We start from the raw sequence: 22,918 nt of genomic DNA, 5'->3' as shown, positions 1-22,918 counted from the left end.
CGTCCTGTGTGGGTGTGATTGTCTGTCGGCTTGTTCCAGGGAGCGGGCATTGCTGGTCCCTTGGGATGTTCCCTGTCACAGACGGTTTGCCCGGTGTGCTCTCACCAGCAGAGTTCTCAGGCGTTTACTGCCCGGGCTGGAGGTGGCCATGTCGGCCAGTTTCACCCCCTTCTCCCACCCCACCTTCACCTCGGCCTCCCTGGCCTGGACCTGCCAGGACTGGCCCCAGCCCTTTCCTCCACCCTCTGTGAGCGTCCTTTTCAGCGGCACCCCCAGTCCCGGCTCCTGTCTGTCCGTCTGTGGCCAAAGCAGCCCTTCAGGGCGCTGTTCCGAGTGCGAGCTGCATCCTCCATTAGCCTCCTGAATTATGCAGGAGCCGTGGTGGGTCGAAGCACTTTAGCAGGACCAGGCTGAGGAGAGGAGCCGGAATGGGTGGGGCTGGTGGGGGGGAGGGGGTGCTGGGAGCAAGGGCTGCTGGGCACCGGGCCCCCAGGACCACCCCTTCTTTCCTGTGGGTTCTGGTGGGTGGCAGAGTCTCAGGTCTTCCCGAGGGCATTGCACGCTCAGAGGTCCCAGGCCAGCCGGTCTACAGGCTGTCCCAGCCACGCCTGGCTCCAGTGCTCTGATGGGGATGCTCATTGGCAAACAGGCTCCAGTACCAGCCAGAGGATGGCAGACACTCAGCGGAGATGGGGGATGGGGTGGAGCCCCCGGGTGAGCCAGCAGGCCCAACTGGACCGCGCGTGGGGTGGGATTGTGCTCCAGAGCACGACCCTCCGTTCCAGCCAGGAGGCCTCCGGGCTTGTCAGGGAGAGCTTCCCGGAGGCAGCACTAGTGCCGGGGTGTGGCCCTGATGTCTGCAACGTCTGGTCAACACAAGCCTCAGATGCTGTCGAGACCCCCTCCTCGGGTCGCAGGCTTGACCGTTGTCTTTGTGTCCCCACAGGTGCCTTGCAGATTGAGAGCAGCGAGGAGTCGGACCAAGGCAAGTACGAGTGTGTGGCGACCAACTCCGCAGGCACACGCTACTCGGCCCCCGCCAACCTGTATGTGCGAGGTAAGGACTCAGGCGGTGCCCAGCCCTGATTCTACGGAGCTGAGCTGCCCTCGCCGGGCTTGCTGCCCCGAGCCTTGGTGTGGACTTAGCGGGCTGCCGTGGGCCCAGTCTCTCCTCCTTTCCGCCTCTTTCTGCAGCAGCTGTAGCAGCAGCAGCTCCCACTGGGCAAGCTTCTAACATCTGCCCCGACTTTGCCTTCCTCCCGCAGGCCCTTTGGGAAACAGACACTCTTGGGAGCATTTGTATCTCTTGTAGGTCCTGCCTCATGGGACCAGAGCCCCGTGGGAGTCTAGAGCCTTCCGAGCAGACATGCGTGTGTGTGTGTGTGTGTGTGTGTGTGTGTGTGTGTGTGTGTGAGAGAGAGAGAGAGAGAGAGAGAGAGAGAGCAGGCACACGTGTGTGTGTGAACGTGTACACACCTGCCTGGTCTTCCTTGAGTGTGTCCTGCCCACCCCAGCAGGGTGGGCTCCGGGCCAGGTGCACCTGCCTTCTGACCAGGTTTGCCTGGGGCCTTCCTGGAGGAGGAGCCAGCTGTGCTTTGTCATCAGCCAGGACCCTGGGTAGGGGGTCAGGCCAAGGCAGCTTTGAGCCCCTACAGGTGAGCACCTAGTGTGTTTTAGGTGTTCCTTGCTGGGACTTCGTGGATCCCACACTTGCACAAGTCCGGGTACCCAGCAGAGAGGGTCTGGGGACTGTTTTGGCCTGTCCAGTCTGTTATGCTCACAGCCCCAGGGGAACCAAAGCTGGCCACCTACCCCTTCCTGAGAACACTGGGTTTTGTGTGCATGGTGTCCAGGAGGGGCCCTAGGCGCCCCTCCTACCCCTGCCATCCCCCCGCCACTTAACCCTCCCGCACAGATGGGCATCATTAAAAGTGAAACCGTCTGCACTCCGGGGATTTGTAAAGGAAAGTGGATGCAGTTTCCTCGCAGCGATGATTTCATCATGCTAAGTGCATACTGCAGCTTCGCAAAGGGTGTCGTCTGCCTGTCCGCCCAGGGCCAAGCGTGGGGCAGGGCAATGGCAGTGGCCTGTCCCACTCTTCGGGGCCACATGGTCAGACAGGGCAGAGAGAATTAAGCCATCAACCCATGTGCTTATTGAGGGGCTGTGATGTGTCAGGGCACAAGATCCCGAGAGGCCACAGGTGAAGGGCAAATTGTGCTTCAGAGACTGGTTGATGCCTCATCGGAATTAGGGTCATGGGACGGGAGGTCCCCACTGGTCCCCTTCTCAGCTGTTCTGCTCTTCGAGGCTCCCCTGAGCTGACCCAGGGCCTGTCTTAAGGAGCAGCATCAGGGCATGGAGGCCAGGAGCGTGCAAGCCACCCAAATGGCCAAGCTGAGTGTTGTAGATTGCACAGCCTTCCCCCACCCTGCTTCAGGCAGAGCTTCTGACCAGCGTACAGGGGCCTGACGCGTCCCCTCTGAGAGGAGCAGCTGGATCAACCCTCCTCAAAGACCTGCCTCCTCGCACCCGGACCACTCCCCCTGCTGTGTGGGCCTGACCAAGCACTTCTTCCAAAAGACCATAACCTCGAGAATGTGGAGGTTCCGGGCCTCGGCAACAAAGTCCTTCACTGAGTGTGGCTGCACCAGGGAGAGGAGAGGCGCGGCAGAGCCGCTGTGTATGCCAAGCGAGCTTGGGTGCGGTCATAGGGGCACGTTTCCTGGGGCAGAGCTGCAGAGGCCGTCCTGAGGCAGGAGAAGGCCCAGACCCAAGGTGGATGGCCTGGGCATCGTTGTCTTGGCTGGGCAGAGTTCTCCAAAGTCACCATCACACCAGCCTTAGCCCTGAGGCAGGACAGTGGGTCTCTTTGGATGAGCTGAGCTCGGCTGCTGCTGTAGCTTTTAGGCACCGACCAGGAGGCTCTTACCTGCAGCCCCTCTTACCCTTCTCCGTGGGGACCCCACTGTCTACACGTGGTGAGCTCAGGCAGGACTCTGGCCCATCCCCCCTTCCACCAGGTCTTCCTGAACTGCCTTCCTGGGCCCATTTCCACAGGCCTTTTGGGCAGGGAATGTAGGGGTTCCTTTAGTTCTAGCCCCACTTGCTAGGGATTCTGAAATAGGGTGTCCCAACCCCACTTGCCTTGTCCCTCCCTCTCTCTGACACATGCACACACACACATTCCTGTGGGCCCTGGTGTCTAAGGGCCTGTTCTAAGTCTGTCCCTAGGACCTGCCTCATAACCAGGCCCCAGCTGAATCTGTGCCTGCCCTGCTTTGCAGAGAGCAGTTTGCCCTGTAGCCCCAGGACAGGCCTTACTCTGGACTTGTAGACACCTAGAAAGCCCTGCTCCTAGGACCCTGGCCTCTGGGGTCCACCCCCTCCTCATCACGACCCTGGTAAAGCCCCTGCTTTCTGCCCCCAGCAGTGCTGAGGGCCCATCAACCCCAGCTCCCCTGGCACAGCCTCTGCGGTGCTGGCCACGAATTCTGTACCCTGAACCCTGCTTGTGGGTGGTCCATGCATGGAGAAGCCCCCAGTGCTGGCCTGCCCACCGGCCTGTGCCCCACTGCTTCCCAGCCAAGCAGCAGCCACTGGGAGGCCCCCACTGGGCTCCAGCCATCAGGAACCTCAGCATCCGGTTCAGTGTGGATTCCAGCTCCATTGCCATTTGGGGCCCAGTAACCCTTAGCTGGGTGGGGCTGTCCTGGGCATTGTGGGATGTTTACTGACCCACTAGGTGCCCGTAGCACCCCCTTGTCACAACTCAGTGTCTCCAGAGCTTGCCCAGTGTCGCTTGGGGGAATCCTCCCCCCCCCCCCCCCCCCCCCCGTTAAGAAACACTGCTCTGGATGGACAGCCTCGCGCTGGCTGTCGTCTCCATCCGTCTCTGACTGTCGTCTGCCGTGCCCACGGGGCCTGAGGCCATGTCTCCTCCTCGGATTTGTCTTCAGTGTCCACCTCAAGTCCCTCTGTCCCCCAGACTTGGGGTTCCCATTGTCTCTCTGAGAACTGCAGTTGCTGCATTTCATGGGACCGTGCATGTAATGCTCCTGGCCCAGGGCCGGGCACACAGTCCGGAGCTGCTCCCGCTGTGGGGATAGCAGTGTTGGGCCTTCATCACCCAGTTTTGTCTGACTTTGCTCACAGTTGCCCGCAGCTCCACCCACAGTCTAGCAGGCCCAGGCCTGCTGGGTGGACCGACCTCTCTCCGTCTGACTCCCTCCCCCAGTGACTCACTCTCTCCTTCCATCCGCAGCGTCTCTCTCCTCCAGCTCTTAGGACGCACAGCTGCCAGGCACCCGGGAGGAGCCACGCCTCCCACAGAGCCTGGCCTACCTGCCCTCACCCTTCCCCCTTCTCTGCAGGGACCTGGCCGCTGGGCCACAGCTGTCTCTAAGCAGGGCGATGGCTCCACGGCCTTTCTCCCTACAGGCTCCCAGACCAGCTGTTCACGCTCTGGTGCCACACAGCGTGGGGCTGCCTCAAGGTGGCGGGGTTCTAGTGGCCCATGCGCCTTGGTGGGTTTGTGGGCTGGGTGGGCCCTGACCCCAGAACCCAGCTCACTGGGTCTGTCCGAGCCTTGAGGTGCGCGTGAGGCATGGGGGCCTGCCTGTGCCCCACTCCCGCCCCTCCCTGTTCCACCCTTGGCACCCAGTGCCTGCCAGCGGGACGCAGCCCTGTCCGCCGTGTCCTCCATGAGTCCTGAGTCTTTTGTGAGCGGCGTGGTCCGCGCGCACCTGCGGGCACATGCGTGTGCGTGGGGCACGAGAGTCTTGTCTCGTTTCCGTGCTGTGTGGGCAGATGAAGGTTGGCCTGTTTTTACTCTCTGTGTTTCTCCTTGTCTTTTTTTATTTCCTCCTCATCCTCATCGCACTCTACCATCAACCCAAACTCTCATCTCTCAGATCAGCGAGAAGGTTGGTCCTTTTCACTTCTTATCCATCTACAGTTCGCCCATCGACGGGATGCTCCCGTCCGTAGGGAACAGCGGGCTCGGTCAGCTCCTCAGGCCCCAGTCAGGCCTGCCCGCCCATTGGGCTCTGCGCTCCACTGTTTGGGCGGCAGGTGGGCAGGACCAGTGGTGGGTGGGCAGGCCCCCCTGCCCCGCATGTTTCTGCTGCTTGGGTCCCTGACACCCCATGTGTCTGCATGTCCCCTTAGCTGGGCTCCCCTGCTGGGGAGGTCAGGTGGGCATGGTGCATGGCACGAGACTGGTCCCTGCCTTTGTGCCCAGGCCAGGCCAGCTCTCTGCTCCAGGTGGAGCTCAGGAGTGGTTGTGGGAGCAGTAAGAGCTGTAGGGCTTTACGCATACCTGTGGGGCCTTCCACAGTCCCCCTCACCTAAAATCCACGTTTGTCCAAGCTCAGTCGAAACCGCTGGGAAGATGAAGGGCAAAGGCTAATGGAGAATGAGCTCACCCCTCGAGATCCTGCAGCACAGGGCGAAAGTCCTACAGAGTCTGCGCCGTCCTTGAGCCCCTCTACCAGGCTGGATGGGCAAAAGCCCTGCTCTGCCTACTGAGTTTAGGGTCTGAGGCGCTGGGTGGGGGGCGCCATCGTGGCTCACTGAGGAAGTCCCCCAGGGACTTGTCTTTTCCGTCTCCGATCAGATCCAAATGAGGGTCTTCCCACCTGCCCTGGGCCCTTCTCTCTGCCCAAGCCCCCCAGACAGCTGGTACTTCCTCAGTCCCATGCTGGGTGCTGGGCATTCAGAGCAGGAGCTCACACCTGATTGAACGGTCAACTTCCATTTAGGGAGGCCCACGTGGGGGCCTGCAAGAGGCCCTGGCCCAGCCGCAGTTTGGGGAGCGCTTCTTAGAGACTCCAGCAGCCCATTCCAGAGCAGTCTCACACCCCCAGGGCCAGGCCCCTACCTCCTCCAGTCCTGGGACCAGCAATAAGGGCAAGCGGTCCTGTGTCACATGGTCTGAGTGGTCAGAGGAGGTCCTCCTGTCTCCTGGGCTTTGGGCTAAGCCCCAGGGAGCAGACCCGGGCCACTTGGTCCCCTGTTGCATTCTCTCTGCGGCTTGAGTTTCCTCCGCGAGGGAGAGGGAGCCAGTCGGGAGGAGGGCTGTGGCCTCGGCTCAGATATCAGCCCCGAGCATCCATCCATATGCACTCCTGAGCTCTGGGGCATTTCAGTTACACCATTTCGCTGACCGGGCAGATCTGCCGGGTCGGTTCAGAGAACAGTCATCAGCAGAGAGAGCCCAGCCTGCAGCTGCCTACCCCTGCACCCCTTCCCCCACCCTCCTAGTCCCTTGTCCCTTCTTCTCTCCGTCTGTGGTCCCACCAAAAATAAGCATGTACACAAATCTTTAATGGCAAGGCATAAATGAGTTTCTAAATATTCCAGGGGGATTTGCCCGGCTGGTAATTTGTTTGGCGCTGATAATTCCGTCTTAACATTTTTCCAGCTTTACTTAAAACTGTGTGCCGGCATTTAATTACTGCTCTGCGGCAGCCACAAGGTTATTTATTAAAGAGTTATTTTATCTTGATACAGTGGATCCTGCCCCTTATCCCCTCCTGAACGCTGTGTTATTTTCATCAGAGAAATTTCCGTGAGTAAATGCAGATTGCGGGGCTGCCTGCCCCCGCGGTTAGGCTGTCACCCCACTGAATGCTGATGCCTCCAGGTGCCACTCCGCCCTGTCATAGCGGGTTGTCAGCTCCAATTATTAGACTTAAAAGTTACAGCTGGAATATCATCCAGCAATGGCAAGGCCCTGTTTGGGAAATTGTCTATAAAATGTCAGCTCTGAGGATGCACAGGGAACGGTAATAGACCGGCATTGTTGGAGCTCAAGATTAGACCCTAAGTGCATTTTTCCCCGGCTCTGGTTTTTCCTTCCCTGCTGTTGCTTCTGTCAATAGACTGAGTCCCTGGCGAGTCCTGCCCCTTTGGGAGGCCTTGTGTCTGTGACAGCGGGAGGAGTGGCGGTGGGACTGTTGCAGGGAGACGCCAGCCACCCCTGGCTCTTGGGATGGGGGTGGCCATCCAGGCAGGTCCCAGGTGCGGGCCCCCATGGTCACTCGGGGTCCCAGGAGGTAGTCTCTCGCCTCTGTTGCCCCCACCCTCCCTCTGTGGACCTACCCTGACCTCCCTCACGCTGTGGGGAGGATGAGTCTGAGCTGTGGGAAACCGCGTCCAGGCTCCTCGTGTGTGGCTGTGTATCCCTGTGAAAGCATGAAGGGTGGCACCCTGCCAGGGTGTGCCTTCCGGGAGTCCCTGGGCTTGAGGCCCTTGCGTGGTGCTAGGGATGGCCCCAGGGGTCACACCTGACCTCTCACTCACCTTAGCCCCTGGGCTTCTCCCTTCCACCTGCATCTAGCAGGGGGAAAATTAAAATAAAAACAGGGCTTCCCTGGTGACGCAGTGGTTGAGAGTCTGCCTGCCGATGCAGGGGACACGGGTTCGTGCCCCGGTCCAGGAAGATCCCACATGCCGCCGAGTGGGTGGGCCCTTGAGCCATGGCCGCTGAGCCTGCGCGTCCGGAGCCTGTGCTCCATCCGCAACGGGAGAGGCCACAACAGTGAGAGGCCCGCGTACCACAATAAATAAATTAATAAATAAATAATAATAAAATAAAAACTCTTCTCGATGTTAGTTCCCAAAGGGCTCCGTTTCCTGGCAGTAGCACAGAAAACCCTGTTCTCCGGGACTATTTGAGTTAAAGCCCAGTCAGTTTCCTGCACTGCTTAGCTTGGGACCCAAGGTTTATTGGCCAAGGACCTACTTCCTTCTCCTGGGGCTCTTTGTTCTTATGTCCAGGGACCTGATCAGGTCCCAAGATTCTGCCACTGACCACAGTCAGGCTTGCAGCTGTGACCTGACACAGGCTCAAGGCCCATCCTCATGTCAGCTGGAAAGTGTCTTCTCCTGGCAGCCTCGGCTGACCCAGAAGCTTCTTCGTGGAGCCTCCTAGGTCTCTCTTTTCAGCCCTGTGAGCCGGGTCTCAAAGGGGCGCGAGCTTTTTCATCCCACAGACCTACTCTAGTACGTGTATAAACTCGGGCACGTCCCCGAAGTGTCTGTCTTCAGTCAGTTCCCCCGTCTGTAACTGGGAGGTGCTAGCATCCACAGTGTGGAAACCTGCAGCACATAGGAGGTACTCAACAGTGGTTTCCTTCCCCCAAACCCATTTGGATGCCTATGAACAAGGAGGAGGCGGGGCAGCCACTGGCTGAGAGGAGAGTCTTCACTTAGTCAGTTAGGACTGCTGTGCCTTTCTGCTCGAGCCAGGGCTGTGCCTTCACCGGCAGGCCTGTCTCTCCCCCGTGGCCTGCCCCCCAGGCTCAGTGTCAGAGCCCAGGGAGTGCCTGCACCATGTACGTGCCTCCCAGCCTCACCCTTGTGCCATTTGCGGGGAGTGCTCAAAGGAGGCTCTTTGTCGTGGCTTCTTCCTGCCAACCATGTACCCGGGATCCACCTGTTCCCTGCTGCACAGCACTGCGGCACAGGTAGAGACCTGTGACGCGCTGTTGTCGTTCAGTGTAGACTCCCAGCTTTAGGACAGCTGACAGAAGCCCACTACTATCAGCTTAATGGCAACAAGGAAACTTGTCTTACAAAACTAAAAGCGTAGAAGCAGATTTGGTGTCAGGCAGGCCTGGATCCAGATATTTGAACGGTTTGGTTGGCCGTTCGTCTAATAGTTTTCACAGCAGTCCGAAGGCTCTTTCTTGTTAGCCAGATCTGGGTCATGTACCCCAAGAACCGAGAGTGGGGGCTGAGATGGTTCTCCTAAGATGAGGATGCCGATTCTAGGGGGAGGCAGAACGCTAGACACCCGCGGGACACGCTGAGAGCCCCGGGAGCCTGGGGCACAGAGGGAAGTAGACCCAGCGCCTGGTGGTGGTCATGCCCGGCCCGCTGGGGCACTGGCAGTGCTTCGGTTCTGTCTGGAGGCCTTGGGGCCGAGGCAGGGGCTGAGGAAGCCGTAGTCCGGGCTGAGGAGTCCTTTAAAACGCCACGCGGGAGATTTTAACGTGGGGGTGATACGAGCAGATTTGGATTTGTGCCAGCTGTTTGTGGCGGGCCAGTTACGGGATCGGTGGCCCAGAGGATGCCAGCGAGGCAGGAGGAGCAGAGGAGAACCTGGTGCAGCAGTCCAGGGAAGGATGGTGGCTCGGACTTCGGAGGTGGCGGTCACCTGTGGACTTGCGGAGAAATTAGCGTTTGAAAGATATGTTAGGTGGTGCATTAGCAGGACCTGGTGATCTGCTGGACGTCTGGTCTGTGGGCTGCCCCTTTGACCCCTGTGTAGCGAGGTCATAGGTCGGACCAGGTGGTGTCTGCAGTTACTTCGAGCTCTGATTCTGTGCTTTGGGGCCGTGCGAGCAGCAGTCTGGCACTTGTGGTAGAGGTGCTCTCGATGTAGCACCGTGGGTCCTCCGCATGCCTGGGCTCCCCAGCAAGGGCCCTCAGAGACCCACACTCGGAGTGGTCCCCTCTGGCCTCTTAGGCTCGCTGCCTGCCTTCTCCAGCCCCGTGTGTAGGGCTGCCCAGGAAGGACACACCCCAACCTCTGCCCACCAGCTGCATGCCCCGCCTGCATGCCAAGCATGCCTGCCCACGGCTAGGTCTTGCCTGCCTTCCCTCCCTCTGCATGTTCCGAAAGTCTGTGCCGAGCTCGCGACTTTGGCAGCGGGGTGGGGGGTCCAGGCTGCACCTTGAACTGAGAGGCTCAAAACAGCTTCCGACCCGGGGAGCCCAAGGCCGGAGGTCGTGGCCAGGCACAGCCACCCTCCCCCTTGAGATCCTCGTTCATTGGTGCTGAAGGCCGTCTGCTTGGCACCCTCATCATGTTACTGCCATCGTCATGCCCATCCTGCCCGCGGACCACGTCCCTGGCCCGCCCTGAACCCAAACCCCTGCCCAGTCCCTCCTGGAGGCCGCCCCTACTCCTGGGTTCTCAGGCTGTGCCTTCAGCACGGCTGAGGTCCTGGCAGGTGGTCATGCCACTGCCCTCATCTCTTCCTCTGGGACCGTGGTCTGGAGGTGGAGACAGTGGCTCAACAGAGGGTGGCCGTGTCCCTTCCAGGCTGACCCTCTGCCCTGCCCCAGTCATGCTCTGAGGACCCTCCACCCTGGGATGCCTGGATCTCTTTCACTAGTGCCCCAGCTAGCCCCTCTGGAGACCCCTGGGGGGTCAGGAGCAGGTAGGGGCGGGCACTGGAAGGCGACCTGGGATGTGGCCCTGACAAGGCCTTGCAGGGAGTCCCTGTGTGACCCTGGGCCTCAGTTTCCTAGGCTGTATAATGGGAGCTTGGTTGTGGAATCTCTCGTGTTCCAGACAGTCCCTGAGAGCGGGGTGGGAGGTGGTCAGCCGGGACCCAGGGACTCTGCCCCTCCTGTCTCTGAGGTGGGCTTGGCTCTGATGAGAGGGGCTTCCTGGATGAGGGGCCCCTGGCCTTGCATCCCCCCACGTGTCCTGCCCGGGCTGTGAGTGCCTCTCTCCCTCCTCCCGCAGTGCGCCGCGTGGCTCCTCGTTTCTCCATCCCTCCCAGCAGCCAGGAGGTGATGCCGGGCGGCAGCGTGAACCTGACATGCGTCGCCGTGGGTGCACCCATGCCCTATGTGAAGTGGATGATGGGGGCCGAGGAGCTCACCAAGGAGGACGAGATGCCAGTCGGCCGCAACGTGCTGGAGCTCAGCAACGTGGTGCGCTCCGCCAACTACACCTGCGTGGCCATCTCCTCGCTGGGCATGATTGAGGCCACGGCCCAGGTCACCGTGAAAGGTGAGTGCCGCTGGCGTGCCTGCCGTGGCCCGTGGCCTTCCCTGTAGCAGGGGACGTGGCAGGCGAGTGTGGCTGCCGAGGCACAGGCAGGGCTGAGGGTCGTTGCTCTCCTGGTGCCCGGCCTCGGGGTCCTCCTGGCCCTTAGTTGGTGGAGGGAGGGGCTCCTGTCAGAAATGTCTGAATCCTTATAGCTAACAGGTGTTGGGTCCCTGGGGGCAGGCGCTGTGCTGGTTAGTAAGCAAGGGTTATTTTGTTCAGGTGGTGTCACGCTTGGAGATAGGTGCTCTCATTGTCCCAATTTTATTTTTTAAGTTAGGAAACTGAGGTGCAGGGTCACACGGAGGTAAATGATGGAGCAGGGACTTGAACCCTGGGCGTCTGATTCCACCGCACACCACTCTAACCACTACATAGCACCAGGCCCTCGGCTTTACCAGCCTCCTGGCAAGAAGGATGAGAAACAGTAGAAGGAGGGTGGGTTCTCCCCACCCGGAGCCCTGGGACAGGTGCATGTAGTGCAGACTCCTTGGGGTGTCCTGCTTCCACTCTCCCTTCCAACACACCCCCATTCTGCAGCTGGAATCATCTTTTTCAAAAGGTAAAAAAAGCAGGATCATGTTACCCCCTTTAAAGAAAGGGAGAAACACCTTCCAGTGGCTTCCGGCTGCTTTTAGGATAAAGACCAGGATCCTCACTGCCATGAACCGAGCAGGCTGACAGTCCTGTTTCGCCGTGCCCGCACCCCTCCCTTGCCGTCGCTGGCTCCATCTCGCTCTCCAGGTCTCAGTTCTTTGAAGCTTTCCCTGATCACCCCATCCAGGAGCACCCCTGGATTTCTCTCCATCTCAGCACCCTGCTTTCTGCTGTCTTTACCCATACCAGAACCATGATTATCAACTCACTGATCGTCTCTCTCTTACGCTGGAGTGTAAACCCCACGAGAGCAGGGACGTGACCGTGTGACAGTGTGTCCTCTGCCCTAGCACAGTGCCTGGCACAGAGTCGGCGCTCAGTATTATTTGTTGAGTGATTGGCTGTGGACCTGGGACCTCACCTTCAGTGTGAGCCAAGCCACGCGGTCTGTGGGGCCAGTAGCCCGTCACTCTTTCTCAAATCCAGGGCCATTCCCTAAGGAAGTCCCTCTCCCAGCCCCTGTTACACATTCTTGCCAGTGGAGGAGCCCAGACATGCTGCAGAGGCAGAGATCTCTGCTCCCCAGCCTGTGCGCCTCCCATCTGCATGGGGCGCGGGCAGGCCCCCTCTGGGTCTGTTTGTTAGATGAGTTACCAGGGCTGATGTGAGGATCCAGGGAGTCCTAGAAGTGACTTGGGTAGACAGTGAATGACCCAAGGCCACCAGCCCCCGCTAAGTGAACTCAGAGGTCACCAAGGGCCTTCCAGGCCATTCTTCAGGGTGGGCTGTGGGGCTCAACCACACTCCGGTTGGATGAATCCCAAGGGCAGGGTTGGCTCCTAGAGTCATGACCTCGGGAAGCCCTGAGCTTTCCACTTTGTCCCCAGCTCTGCCGAAGCCTCCGATTGACCTTGTGGTGACAGAGACAACTGCCACCAGTGTCACCCTGACCTGGGACTCTGGGAACTCAGAGCCCGTGTCCTACTACGGCATCCAGTACCGTCCAGCGGGTGCAGAGGGCCCCTTCCAGGAGGTGGACGGCGTGGCCACCACCCGCTACAGCATCGGCGGCCTCAGCCCCTTCTCGGAGTACGCCTTCCGCGTGCTGGCGGTGAACAGCATCGGGCGCGGGCCCCCCAGCGAGGCCGTGCGGGCGCGCACGGGGGAGCAGGCGCCCTCTAGCCCCCCGCGCCGCGTGCAGGCGCGAATGCTGAGCGCCAGCACCATGCTGGTGCAGTGGGAGCCACCTGAGGAGCCCAACGGCCTGGTGCGGGGCTACCGCGTCTACTACACCCCCGACTCCCGCCGCCCCCTGAGCGCCTGGCACAAACACAACACGGACGCCGGGCTCCTCACCACCGTGGGCAGCCTGCTGCCCGGCATCACCTACAGCCTGCGCGTGCTGGCCTTCACCGCCGTGGGTGACGGCCCCCCCAGCCCCACCATCCAGGTCAAGACACAGCAGGGAGGTAGGCACTGGCCGGCCAGGCAGACCTGGGGTGAGCGGGGCTGGGCGGCGCCTCCTCCCTCAGCCGTGAGCTTGGGGCCCGTGTCCGCCCACACGGCCACTGGGGAAGGCGGGGCGGGCGTGGGGGTGAGACCCTGACTTCCCCTACCTCCTTCCCCTGGGTGCCCCTGCCCTCGGGGTGACTGGCGAGGCTGACGGCACCGGGCACGGGGTGTTGCAGTGCCCGCCCAGCCCGCGGACTTCCAGGCCGACGCGGACTCCGACACCAGGATCCAGCTCTCGTGGCTGCTGCCTCCGCAGGAGCGGATCATCAAGTACGAGCTGGTGTACTGGGCGGCGGAGGACGCGGGCCAGCAGGTGAGCGCTCAGCGGGGCTGGAGGCGGCAGGGCTCCGCCTGGCCCTTGGCGATCTGTGGTGGGCTCTCCCAGGCAGGCTCGTCTCGATTTCTGTGGTTGTGTGGGCACAGCCCCTTGCGGCTCTGGGGCCCACGTGGCCCATGTGGTTCTGTAGTCTTTGTCACCCCTGTGCCAGGGACAAAGGCCCTAGGTCTGTCCTGGGTCTCGTAGGCTCTGTGGCTCACGTAGAGCCCTAAGCTTCCCTGGGGCCACGTGTCCCTGGTGTTCCCATGGCCACGTGGTCGGTGAGGTGCCCTTGCGCGGTCCAGGTGGCCACGTGGCAGGGAGCCAGCCCTGCAGCCACAGTGGGTCCCCAGGGATCAGCTTCAGCCCCTGTTGGGGGTGACCTCTGAGTGACCTTTCAGTTCAGGGCAGTCGGTGAGTGCTCCTTGCTCTTCCAGCACAAGGTGACCTTCGACCCCACATCCTCCTACACCGTAGAGGACCTGAAGCCCGACACCCTGTACCGCTTCCAGCTGGCTGCCCGCTCCGAGATGGGGGTGGGCGTCTTCACGCCCACCATTGAGGCTCGCACAGCACAATCCAGTGAGTGTCCCCCGGGGCCACTGTCTGCCACGGCTGGGCGGGACACGGACACACACACCCCCCTCCCCTTCGACCAGGGGGGTGGTCAGATCTGCTGGGCCCTGGGCTCAGTCTGGACCCCAAGTGAGGGGCAGGTAAGTGCCCTCTAGTCTGCATCCAGGCGGCTGCTGCCCTCGCTGCTCCCTGCCCGACTCCTGCCCTCCCTCAGCCCCACCCCCGCCCAGGTAAGTTCTATGTCTCTGATTCGTCTCCTCCTCCCACCTGGTCTGTGCTGGTCACACTAGCCCCCTGGGCCACCCTCAGTGGAGGGACCGCTGTGCTCACTGTGTCCCAGACCAGCTTTGGTGGGCGTCTTCCCTCCCCATGTCCCCACATCTCATCTCCCTGTTACCCGTATTCCTACCTCTTGCCCCGCCTCCATGAGAATCTGTGTGAGCCGCGCAATCGCACTGAGCCAGCTGCACACGGGACAGATGAGGCCGTGTGACCCGCGCTGGGACTGTGTGGCCGCCCGTGTGCTGGACCTTCCGTGAGGCCATGTGTGAGCCCACTTTGTGGCGTGGCGTGTTACCATGTTCCTGCGTGAGTGAGACTCTGGTGCCGTGAGTGTGTGCCCGTTCGAGCAGCTTAGCTGCAGCACCTGAACGTGTATGTCACTGTGATCGGGTCTATGTGGCTGTTATGAGGACTGGAATCCAGCGAGTGTGTCTCGGGGTGTCTGGGATCTCTGCAGCTGTCCCATGACAGACCGTGAGCCCACAGGCTGTCTGGTCACGCGGCCACAGTGGGCCACTGTCTGTGAGGCTGTATGTGATAACGGGGCCACGTGTGTGTGTGGTTGGGATCATGGCATTGAGACAGTGAGCACATGTGATGACATGTGATGGTCTTCTGAGGCTGTCCATGTCACATGGGACTGTGTGAATGTGTGACCCGACGTTCATAGATTCATTCCAGAAGCACCTGCCATGCTCCTGTTAGGGGCCCATGCACGCTGCAGGGCCAGCAGCACAACCCTGACACAGCCTCTGCCCGAGGGGGTCCTAGTCTAGTGGGGAAGACAGATATTAAACCCACAGTTATCCAAATGCGCTTTTAATTATATTTGCGTAAAGTGCTGCAGAGGAGACAGCAGAGAGATGATGTGACAGGAACCTCATCTGATTTAAGGGTTGAGGAGGGCTTCCTTGGGTGACACAGAAGCCCCATGCAGGGGGTCAGCAGGTGCAAAAGACCAAGAAGCAGGAAGGCACTTGGCTGTAGTCAGGGACGAGCAACTGGCCAGTGTGGCTGGAGCAGCCGCCAGACCACAGCATTCAGGGCCTCGGGGACAGAGGACAGGCAGGAGGGCTGTCTGCCTACCGCGTGCAAACGCGCGGGCCAGCCCAACAGGACACCGGAGACCAGTGAAGAGGTTGTGCATCAGTCTAGGCAGGAGACGACGGCTCGGGTGAGGTGATGGGGTGGATCTGAAAGCTCTCTGGGATGCCGCTGGCCAGACTTGGGGAGGGGTTAGGTGTGGGGGACTGAGAGAGAGGGACACGTGGGGTGAAGCCTTGTACGTGGCGTGGAGACTTGGGAGGAGAGCGGTGCCGCTCCCTAGGACGGGAAACGGGACAGAAGCAGGTGCGAGGGGCGCACGTGGTTCCAAGGCCCCCAAGCTCAGGATGCTGTGTACCATCCAGGTGCTGGTGCTTGGCAGGCTGCTGGAGTCCTGGCCCGGGGCTGGAGGTGGACTGTGGGAAGGAGGACCAGAGATGGGAGGAAATCCAGGAGAGGGGAGTCTTGGAGGTTGGAAGAAGAGGGTTTCAAGAAGGAGACCAGATGCTGCTGCTGAGTGATCAGGGCCAGAGGGACGCAGGCGTGTCCTCTAGGTCTAGTAGTGTGGAGGGGTGGACCTGGCGTGAGGGGCCGAAGCTGACTGGAGTTCCACGAGGCGTGTATGAGAGGTGAGGAAGGAGAGACAGAGAGCTTAGCTGCGGGGAGGGAACGCTGTAGCTGGCGCAGTCGGTAGGGGGAGCTCTGGGGCTGAGGATGGGGTGTGTCTTTTAAGATGGGGAAATCGTGAGCGTATTTAAATGCTGTTGGGAATGTGTCGACGAGGAGACGTAAAAAAAATATGGAAAAGAGAAAGACAGTTGGAGGCTCAGGGGGTGAGGAAGAGGGCAGAGCACGGGCGACGGGAGAGATTGGCCTTGGATGGGAGGGCACCCCCCTCCCTTCCCAGGGGAGGGAAGGGGAGACTCGGAGCCGAGGCAGGCTGGTGGGTTTGGTAGCAAGAGACGGAGGAGTTGGGGAGGCTAAGGTTTTCTCTGCAAAGTAGGAGATGGGGTCACTTGCTGAGAGGAAGGGAGGCGACAGGAGCTGGAGGTTTGAGGAGCGTGGAGGAGGTGGAAGGTACTTTGTATTAAGTGGCAAAGGGGGCCGGACAGAGAGCAGAGAACGGCCGGCAGCATGGACGGCCCGGGGGAGGCCATGGGGTGCTCACAGAGTGCCAACCTGCCTTGGTGGCTTTTTCTACCCATCCCCATGCCACCTTGGAGGAGACGGGGGGTGGGTTCATTCAGAGCTTGGGACGGGCTGGGCAGGAGCTCAGAGAGGAGAATTTGGGGTGTTGGTAGGAGTGGTGAGGTTCTAAGCTGAGTATCGAGGGCAGTAAGGAGGTAGGTCAATGGATGAGGTCCCCGGGGGTGAAGAGCAGGTGCAGTGCTGGGGGCCCTGAGCAGCTGAGCTGGGCCAAGAGGTGAGGGCCTGCGAGGGGGTATTGGAGGCCACAGTATTAGAGAGAGTGGCAGCATCTGGGGCAGGACCACCGCAGCGCAGGGGAGGAGAAAGCTCTGAAGATGAGGGGCTTGGGAGCCAGTGGATCGAGGGGCAGCTGGAGTCACCTGAGCAGGAGGTGGTGGCAGAACTCCAGATGAGAAAGCCCAGGTGACGGCAGCAGAGTCCTCAGTGGGAATAGGAGCCGGAAACATCACTGGGAACGAGGAGGGCACAGACCCACCTCCTGACACGCAAGGAGCCTGATGAGTGAGAGCCCCTCCGATGGGCACTTTCCCTCCAAACTGCCTGGGGGCCTCCAGTCTCTGCGGTTTCCGGTGGCTCAGCCGCAGACACCCTGTCGAGGCAGCCTCGCACCAGAAGAGCCATCAGGTCACTTGTCCTGGGAAGAGCGAGAGCTGTGAGCACAGCAGCTGGGGAAGGTCTCCGTGTGTGGTTGTGGGTGTGACCAGGAGTGAGGGTGGCATGGCCCCGTGCTTGTGTGTGTCTGATGCCCTGTGCGTTGTGTGTGAGACAGTGTATGTGTGTGAGGTGCTGTGTTAGAGCTGTGTGTGCGTGTGTGTGTGTGTGTGTGTGTGAGAGAGAGAGAGAAGAGCCTATGGTCCAGAGGGAGCCGGGCTGTCTGGCGTCAGTGGCGGTAGCCTGCCTGGAGGGGCCCTGGGATAGCCATGACGCACCCGGGGAGTAGCCTGCCTGGGTGAGTTTCCCGTCCTCTGTGACTGGTCGCCATGTCTCTGACCCCCACCCTCCATCTGCCTGCTTCCCCCCATTTGTCTTCCCCAGCCCCCTCCGCCCCTCCCCAGAAGGTGACGTGCGTGAGCGTGGGCTCCACCACGGTCCGGGTAAGTTGGGTCCCACCGCCAGCCGACAGCCGCAACGGCGTTATCACCCAGTACTCGGTGGCCTACGAGGCGGTGGACGGCGAGGACCGCGAGCGGCACGTGGTGGACGGCATCGGCCGCGAGCACTCCAGCTGGGACCTGGTGGGCCTGGAGAAGTGGACGGAGTACCGGGTGTGGGTGCGGGCGCACACGGACGTGGGCCCCGGCCCCGAGAGCAGCCCGGTGCTGGTGCGCACCGACGAGGACGGTAGGCAGCACCGAGGGCAGGCGGGGGCGGGGCCCGCCATGCCGCTGGATCCCCGCGCCGGGCTCCCAGGGCCTTGGCCTCCCGCAAGCCCAGAGGGACTTGCTGTCTTCCCAGTGCAGGCTTAATGGCCCCAAGTGGGGAGATGTAGCTTGTGGGACAGCCTGTGCCCAAATCCCAGCTGCGGGGCTTCCTCAAGGCAGCTGGAGCCTTAAAAGGCTAAGGCCGAAGAGGCAGCTGCCGCAAGATTTGAAAGGAGGAGGACTGGGGAGGCTAGTAGAATCACTCAGGAGAGTCACCGAGGCTCTGCCTCTCTAGACGTTGGCGTGATGTGGGGCCCAGGAGATAGGCCAGGTTGTGCTGACTTGGGGTGGTCGAAGGCCTGGTGCCCCGCCTCCACCTGTTCCCCACCTCTGCCCTCCCCACCAAGTGAGGCAGCCCTGGGCCAGAGGGGTCGCAGGGTCCCGGGTTCTTCCCCATGCCAGGCAGAGGGAGCCCTCCACCTTCCTCTCCAGGGCAGACAGTCTAAGGAAACCGCACCAGGGCCTTTCCTGGGGCAGTGGGGTGTGAAGGCAAGGCCCTGGAGCATGCTGTGCCCGGATGCATACCACGCACCTAACTTCCTTCTCCACCTGGTCCCCAGTGCCCAGCGGGCCGCCACGGAAGGTGGAGGTGGAGCCGCTGAACTCCACTGCCGTGCGCGTCTCCTGGAAGCTGCCCGTCCCCAGCAAGCAGCACGGTCAGATCCGCGGCTACCAGGTCACCTACGTGCGGCTAGAGAATGGCGAGCCCCGCGGCCCACCCATCATCCAGGACGTCATGCTGGCCGAGGCCCAGGTGTGACACTGGGAGGTGGGCGGGTGGGCGAGACCAGCATATTCCACTCGCTCTTCGGAACCCAGGTTTGCTCCCCTCCCCTTCCTGCTCTCAGAGGGACTGTGGCACCAAGACATCCTTTCGTATCGGGCTAGGGAAGCGCTGAGACCAGGAGGTTAGGGCCAGGTGCCCGGAGCACTCCCTCCTCTCGTCTTAGGTCTGCCTGAGCTGTGCCAGTCCGGGCTCGGCCAGTGCCATCTGCCCTGGTGCCAGTCCCAGCCTGGCAGCCACCGCTGTGGCGCAGCCACCAGCACTAGCAGTGAGAGCACTGTCTGCACAGACCCAGGCCTCGGCCCCTCGAGCCCGCCTTTGTGGTTTTCGGAGGGTGCCTTCGCTGTCGGGCTGGGCTGTCGAGATGTACTTTCCTCCTCGGCAGCCCTCCTCCCCCACCCGGGTGGTCATCTCCTCCGACTTGGCCCGTGGCATTGCAGAGTTCTGTGAATGGCCGGGCTGGGGTGTTGCTCTGTGCCCGGTACGCAGGGGGATGGCACAGCGCCTGATGTTTGCTCTCGAGGGCTGGGCCTGCGCCCAGTGGCACACCTCACTCTGTGCCCTTTGTCCTCAGAGGAGGATGATTTTGCCCGTGAGCTTGGGGTGAAGTCCCTGGGCTGTTCTCAGCACTGGTTGGCTACCCAGATGGAAAACCTGGGGTACTGGGAGGCTAGGCGAGGGGGCCTGAATTTCCCAGTAAGGGGTGGCTGAGCTCAGATAAGAAGCCTGGTCTCAGGATTCCTGGGAAAGGGCTGTAATTGCTACCACGAGTTACCACCCAAAATATTCTGCTGAAGATTCACAATGCCTGGTGTGTCTGTGCTCAGGGGCTTTCCATCCAGAATCGGGCCGTGGCGGGGTAGAGCCCGATTCCCCCGCCTGTCCCAGATAGGTGCAAGCACGTATCCTGTGTTCTTCGTGCTGCGCTTAGAGGTGAACTTACCCACAGGCAGACGAGGGCCTTTGTCTCTCCGGCTGGACTCAGCCCAATGCCCAGAGGGCGCCCTCTTCCTCCTCTGGCCTGCCTGGTGCTGAGGGAACGGGGTGGAGGAAGTGGGCTTTTGGACCCTCCTGCATTCCTGGGGCAGGCTGAGGGCTCATTCCTGGGGCAGGCTGAGGGCTCTTCCTGGAGTCTCAGCGGACACACCCACCCAGAAACATCCTGGGAATGAGCTCCCTCTGGCCCCTCCTGCCCCAGGGGGCCAGCAGCACAGCTGCAGCCAGTGGGGTTCCAAAGAAGCCACTTCACTTCGGGTGCCCCCTTCTGGTCCTAAGTGGTTTGGCGGGAGCTGGGCCATAGGATGAGGGACACTGTCCTCTTGGCCACAGACAACCTGTGACAGGAGGTAAACACGAGCCCGGGCTCTAGGGAAGCCGAATGAAGGCGGAGGGCCTGCCCTTGCAGCTCCGCCGGGAGTGGATTGTTCTGCTCCAAGCTAGGAGAAGAGCAGATGGGGCCCGGTCCCCAGCCTGGCCACAGGGCCCAGCTGTCCCCCGAGCACCTGGTCAAGGACACCACGGCCTGTCCTTCCCCACAGCACCATCTGCTCAGTCCAGGCCCTGTCAGTTCTGAAAGAACCGTGGGGGGCGTGCCTCCACTGCTGTGTGGCCAGACCTGTCTCCTGTCATGTGTGTCTCCATCTCAAGCTTGTCTGTTTCTCCAGGTCTCTGACTCCACCTCCCGTCTCCTTTTTTATTTTAATACAACTTTATTGGAGTTTAGTTGCTTCACAACGCTGTGTTAGTTTCTGTTGTACAACAAAGTGAATCAGCCATGTGCGTACAGATATCCCCATATCCCCTCCCTCTTGACCCTCCCTCCCACCCTCCCTATGCCACCCCTCTAGGTGGACGCAAAGCACCTAGCTGATCTCCCTGTGCTATGCGGCTGCTTCCCACTAGCTATCTGTTTTACATTTGGTAGTGTATATATGTTGATGCTACTCTCACTTCGCCCCAGGTCCCCCTTCCCCCCAACCCCGTGTCCTCAAGTCCATTATTTATGTCTGCGTCTTTATTCCTGCCCTGCCACTAGGTTCATCAGTACCTTTCTTTTTTTTTTTTTTAGATTCCATATATATGCATTAGCACACGGTATTTGTCTTTCTCTTTCTGACTTACTTCACTCTGTATGACAGACTCTGGGTCCATCCACCTCACTACAGATAACTCAGTTTCGTTTCTTTATATGGCTGAGTAATACTCCATTGTGTGTCTGTGCCACATCTTCTTTATCCATTCACTTTGTCCCTTTCCCATGGTCTGCTTTCCTTCCTCTCTCTGTTTCTGTCTCTCCCTCTCCCTGAGTGTTTTTGTCTGTCTCGTTCTCTTCTCTTTCCTGTCCTCTAATCCCTTCCATCCTCTCTCCCTCTGTTTTGCTTCAGCCTCTGTCTTTCCATTCTTCTCTCTCACTCTCCTCCTCGTGAGCACCTCCGTTCCCAGGCCTGGCTTGGACATGGCAGGATACCCCAGGCAAGGAACCTAGAGCAGCGCCGGGCCCAGCCACACCCTAGAAAGTGGCCGTGGCCAAGAGGGACAGCTGATGGCCTCCTCCCGTACTTGTCCCACACTGCTCGCAAGGACTTTACAAGAGAGCTTCCCAGAACAGAGGCACTGGGGCCATTGGACAGAGACCAGACCAGCACTGCGAGGGTCGCTGGGCCGGAGGACCCCATGGCACGTCTATCCTGGGGATGGCATGGACCATCTCCCTGTGCTGTGCTGGACAGCTGCCAGCCGCCAGCCTTCCAGTGCCACAGAACTTCCCTCCCTCTACCTGTCCAGCTAGTAAACCTACATGCACCATGGCCTGAAGAAGGATGTACCAAGAACAAGCAGCAGTGCCAGCCCAGAAATATGCCTTCCTACCTTGATTTTCAGGCATCCCAGGGGTCTGAGGGCTTCCCCTTTGCCTGTGGGGCAGGGTCCAGGCTCTGAGCTTGGCACTCACGGCCCTTATCATCTTGCTGGCCATCCTGCCTGGGCCCCTTCCAGCCACAGTACAGCTCCTGCTGTTCTTAGGGCAACCCTCCTTGCCTAGGGCCACTGGCTAATCTGTCTTCCCAACTGGGATACTTTTGAGAGTGAGAGGAGACATTGTGAATAATCATACCAGGTTGGCAAGCCTAGGCCAGGACTGGCCCCGGCAAGACAGACATACTGCCCTCGGCGTCTTCTCTCCCCTCTGCCTGAGCTGTGCAGCCCACCCCTCAAGTCTGGCAGCCTTTCCCTCGAAGTACCTCCAGGTGGCGCCCTACGACCCCTCAGTGTCAGGGAGCCCTCTCGCTCTGGCCCTCCGCTCTCCAGGTCTCACCTCCTCAGCCCTGGTGCCCACAGTTGGGCCCACACACATTTGGGCTCGTGAGGCAGGGGCTGGGATCCTTGGATGGGGAGTGGTCCTGGGTTGCCACCCCCCAGGGCACTCCAGAGGCCCGTGCCCACCATCTGCCCTCCCTGGCCAGACCCCATCAGAGCCAGAGTCCTTCACATCCTGTCTCCCTTTCTCTCCCTCTCCCGCGGTCAGTGGCGGCCAGAGGAGTCCGAGGACTATGTAAGTAAGAGGTGTGCGAGCGCGGGCAAGACCTGGGTCAGGCTGGGCTCGTGGGACACTCCCCCTCCCCCGCCTTTCCTCCCAGCCTGAGCCGCCAAGATCCGCAGGGCACCAGCCACGTCCAGAGAAAACGGGCGCTTAGGCAGGAGCCCCGAGCTGAGCAGTGATTGGCATTTCCTCTAATCCTTACTTCTCACCTGTCGAGCGGCAATTTCAGGCCTGTGTTCAAGATCGACCAGGGCCTGGCCCCTGCTCTAGCCAGATGGAGATGGAGTTAAATCCGATCCTAATCGTTAGGCCTTATTGATCCCCGGAGTGAAAAATCACCTGCTCCAGGCGCAGGCTGGGAAGGGAGTCTGGGGGCTGGGTTCCAGCATCGGTGTCTTCCGGAGCCCCAGCCCTGGGCGACCCTCCAGCCAGGGCAGGAGGGGACCTGCGAGAGGTTGGTGGCAGCTGCAGCGGCCCCACCCGAGGCTCAGAGCTGGAGGGACACCAGGGTTGGTGGTGACAGCTCTGTTCCCACTGCGCGGTGCTCCCCTCCCTTTTCCCCACTTTTCCCTCTGTGTGGTGTGGCTTGGCCTCCCGTGGTGTTTCTCGGCATGTCCAGAAATGATGCCTTGGCTGGAGATGGGCGTGTGGGCAAGGCCTGCCAAGGCAGGGGGACGCTGCCCTGGCTGACTTCTCAGGCATCGCTGGGGACAGTGTGCTCCCCAGGGTGGGGTTTCTCTGTCCTCCTCGTCTCCCCTCCCTGGCTCAGGAAGCACTGCAGGGCGTAAGGTGCTCACAGAGCCAGTGCCTAGAGGGGAGCAGGAGGGGTCCCGACTTGGTCCTGCAGGG

The 22,918-nt window shown here is 60.7% G+C and overlaps 1 protein-coding gene across 1 annotated transcript in view; it reads left to right on the top strand.

Moving 5' to 3' along the window:
* PTPRF (protein tyrosine phosphatase receptor type F) overlaps positions 1-22,918 on the top strand; it is a 78,796-nt gene that overhangs the window by 36,457 nt on the left and 19,421 nt on the right. Inside the window, exons 6-13 of the mRNA XM_082676411.1 lie at positions 947-1,057; positions 10,485-10,754; positions 12,275-12,856; positions 13,076-13,212; positions 13,653-13,797; positions 17,362-17,667; positions 18,308-18,501; positions 22,055-22,081. Coding sequence (XP_082532537.1) covers positions 947-1,057; positions 10,485-10,754; positions 12,275-12,856; positions 13,076-13,212; positions 13,653-13,797; positions 17,362-17,667; positions 18,308-18,501; positions 22,055-22,081 — 1,772 coding nt within the window. The remainder of the gene's footprint in view (positions 1-946; positions 1,058-10,484; positions 10,755-12,274; positions 12,857-13,075; positions 13,213-13,652; positions 13,798-17,361; positions 17,668-18,307; positions 18,502-22,054; positions 22,082-22,918) is intronic.

This window comes from Grampus griseus, assembly GCF_964374135.1.
Source record: "Grampus griseus genome assembly, chromosome: 1".
Classification (NCBI taxonomy): Eukaryota; Metazoa; Chordata; class Mammalia; order Artiodactyla; family Delphinidae; genus Grampus; species Grampus griseus.
Note: the sequence above shows the minus strand (reverse complement) of the source record. Positions and strands in the feature narration are given on the sequence as shown.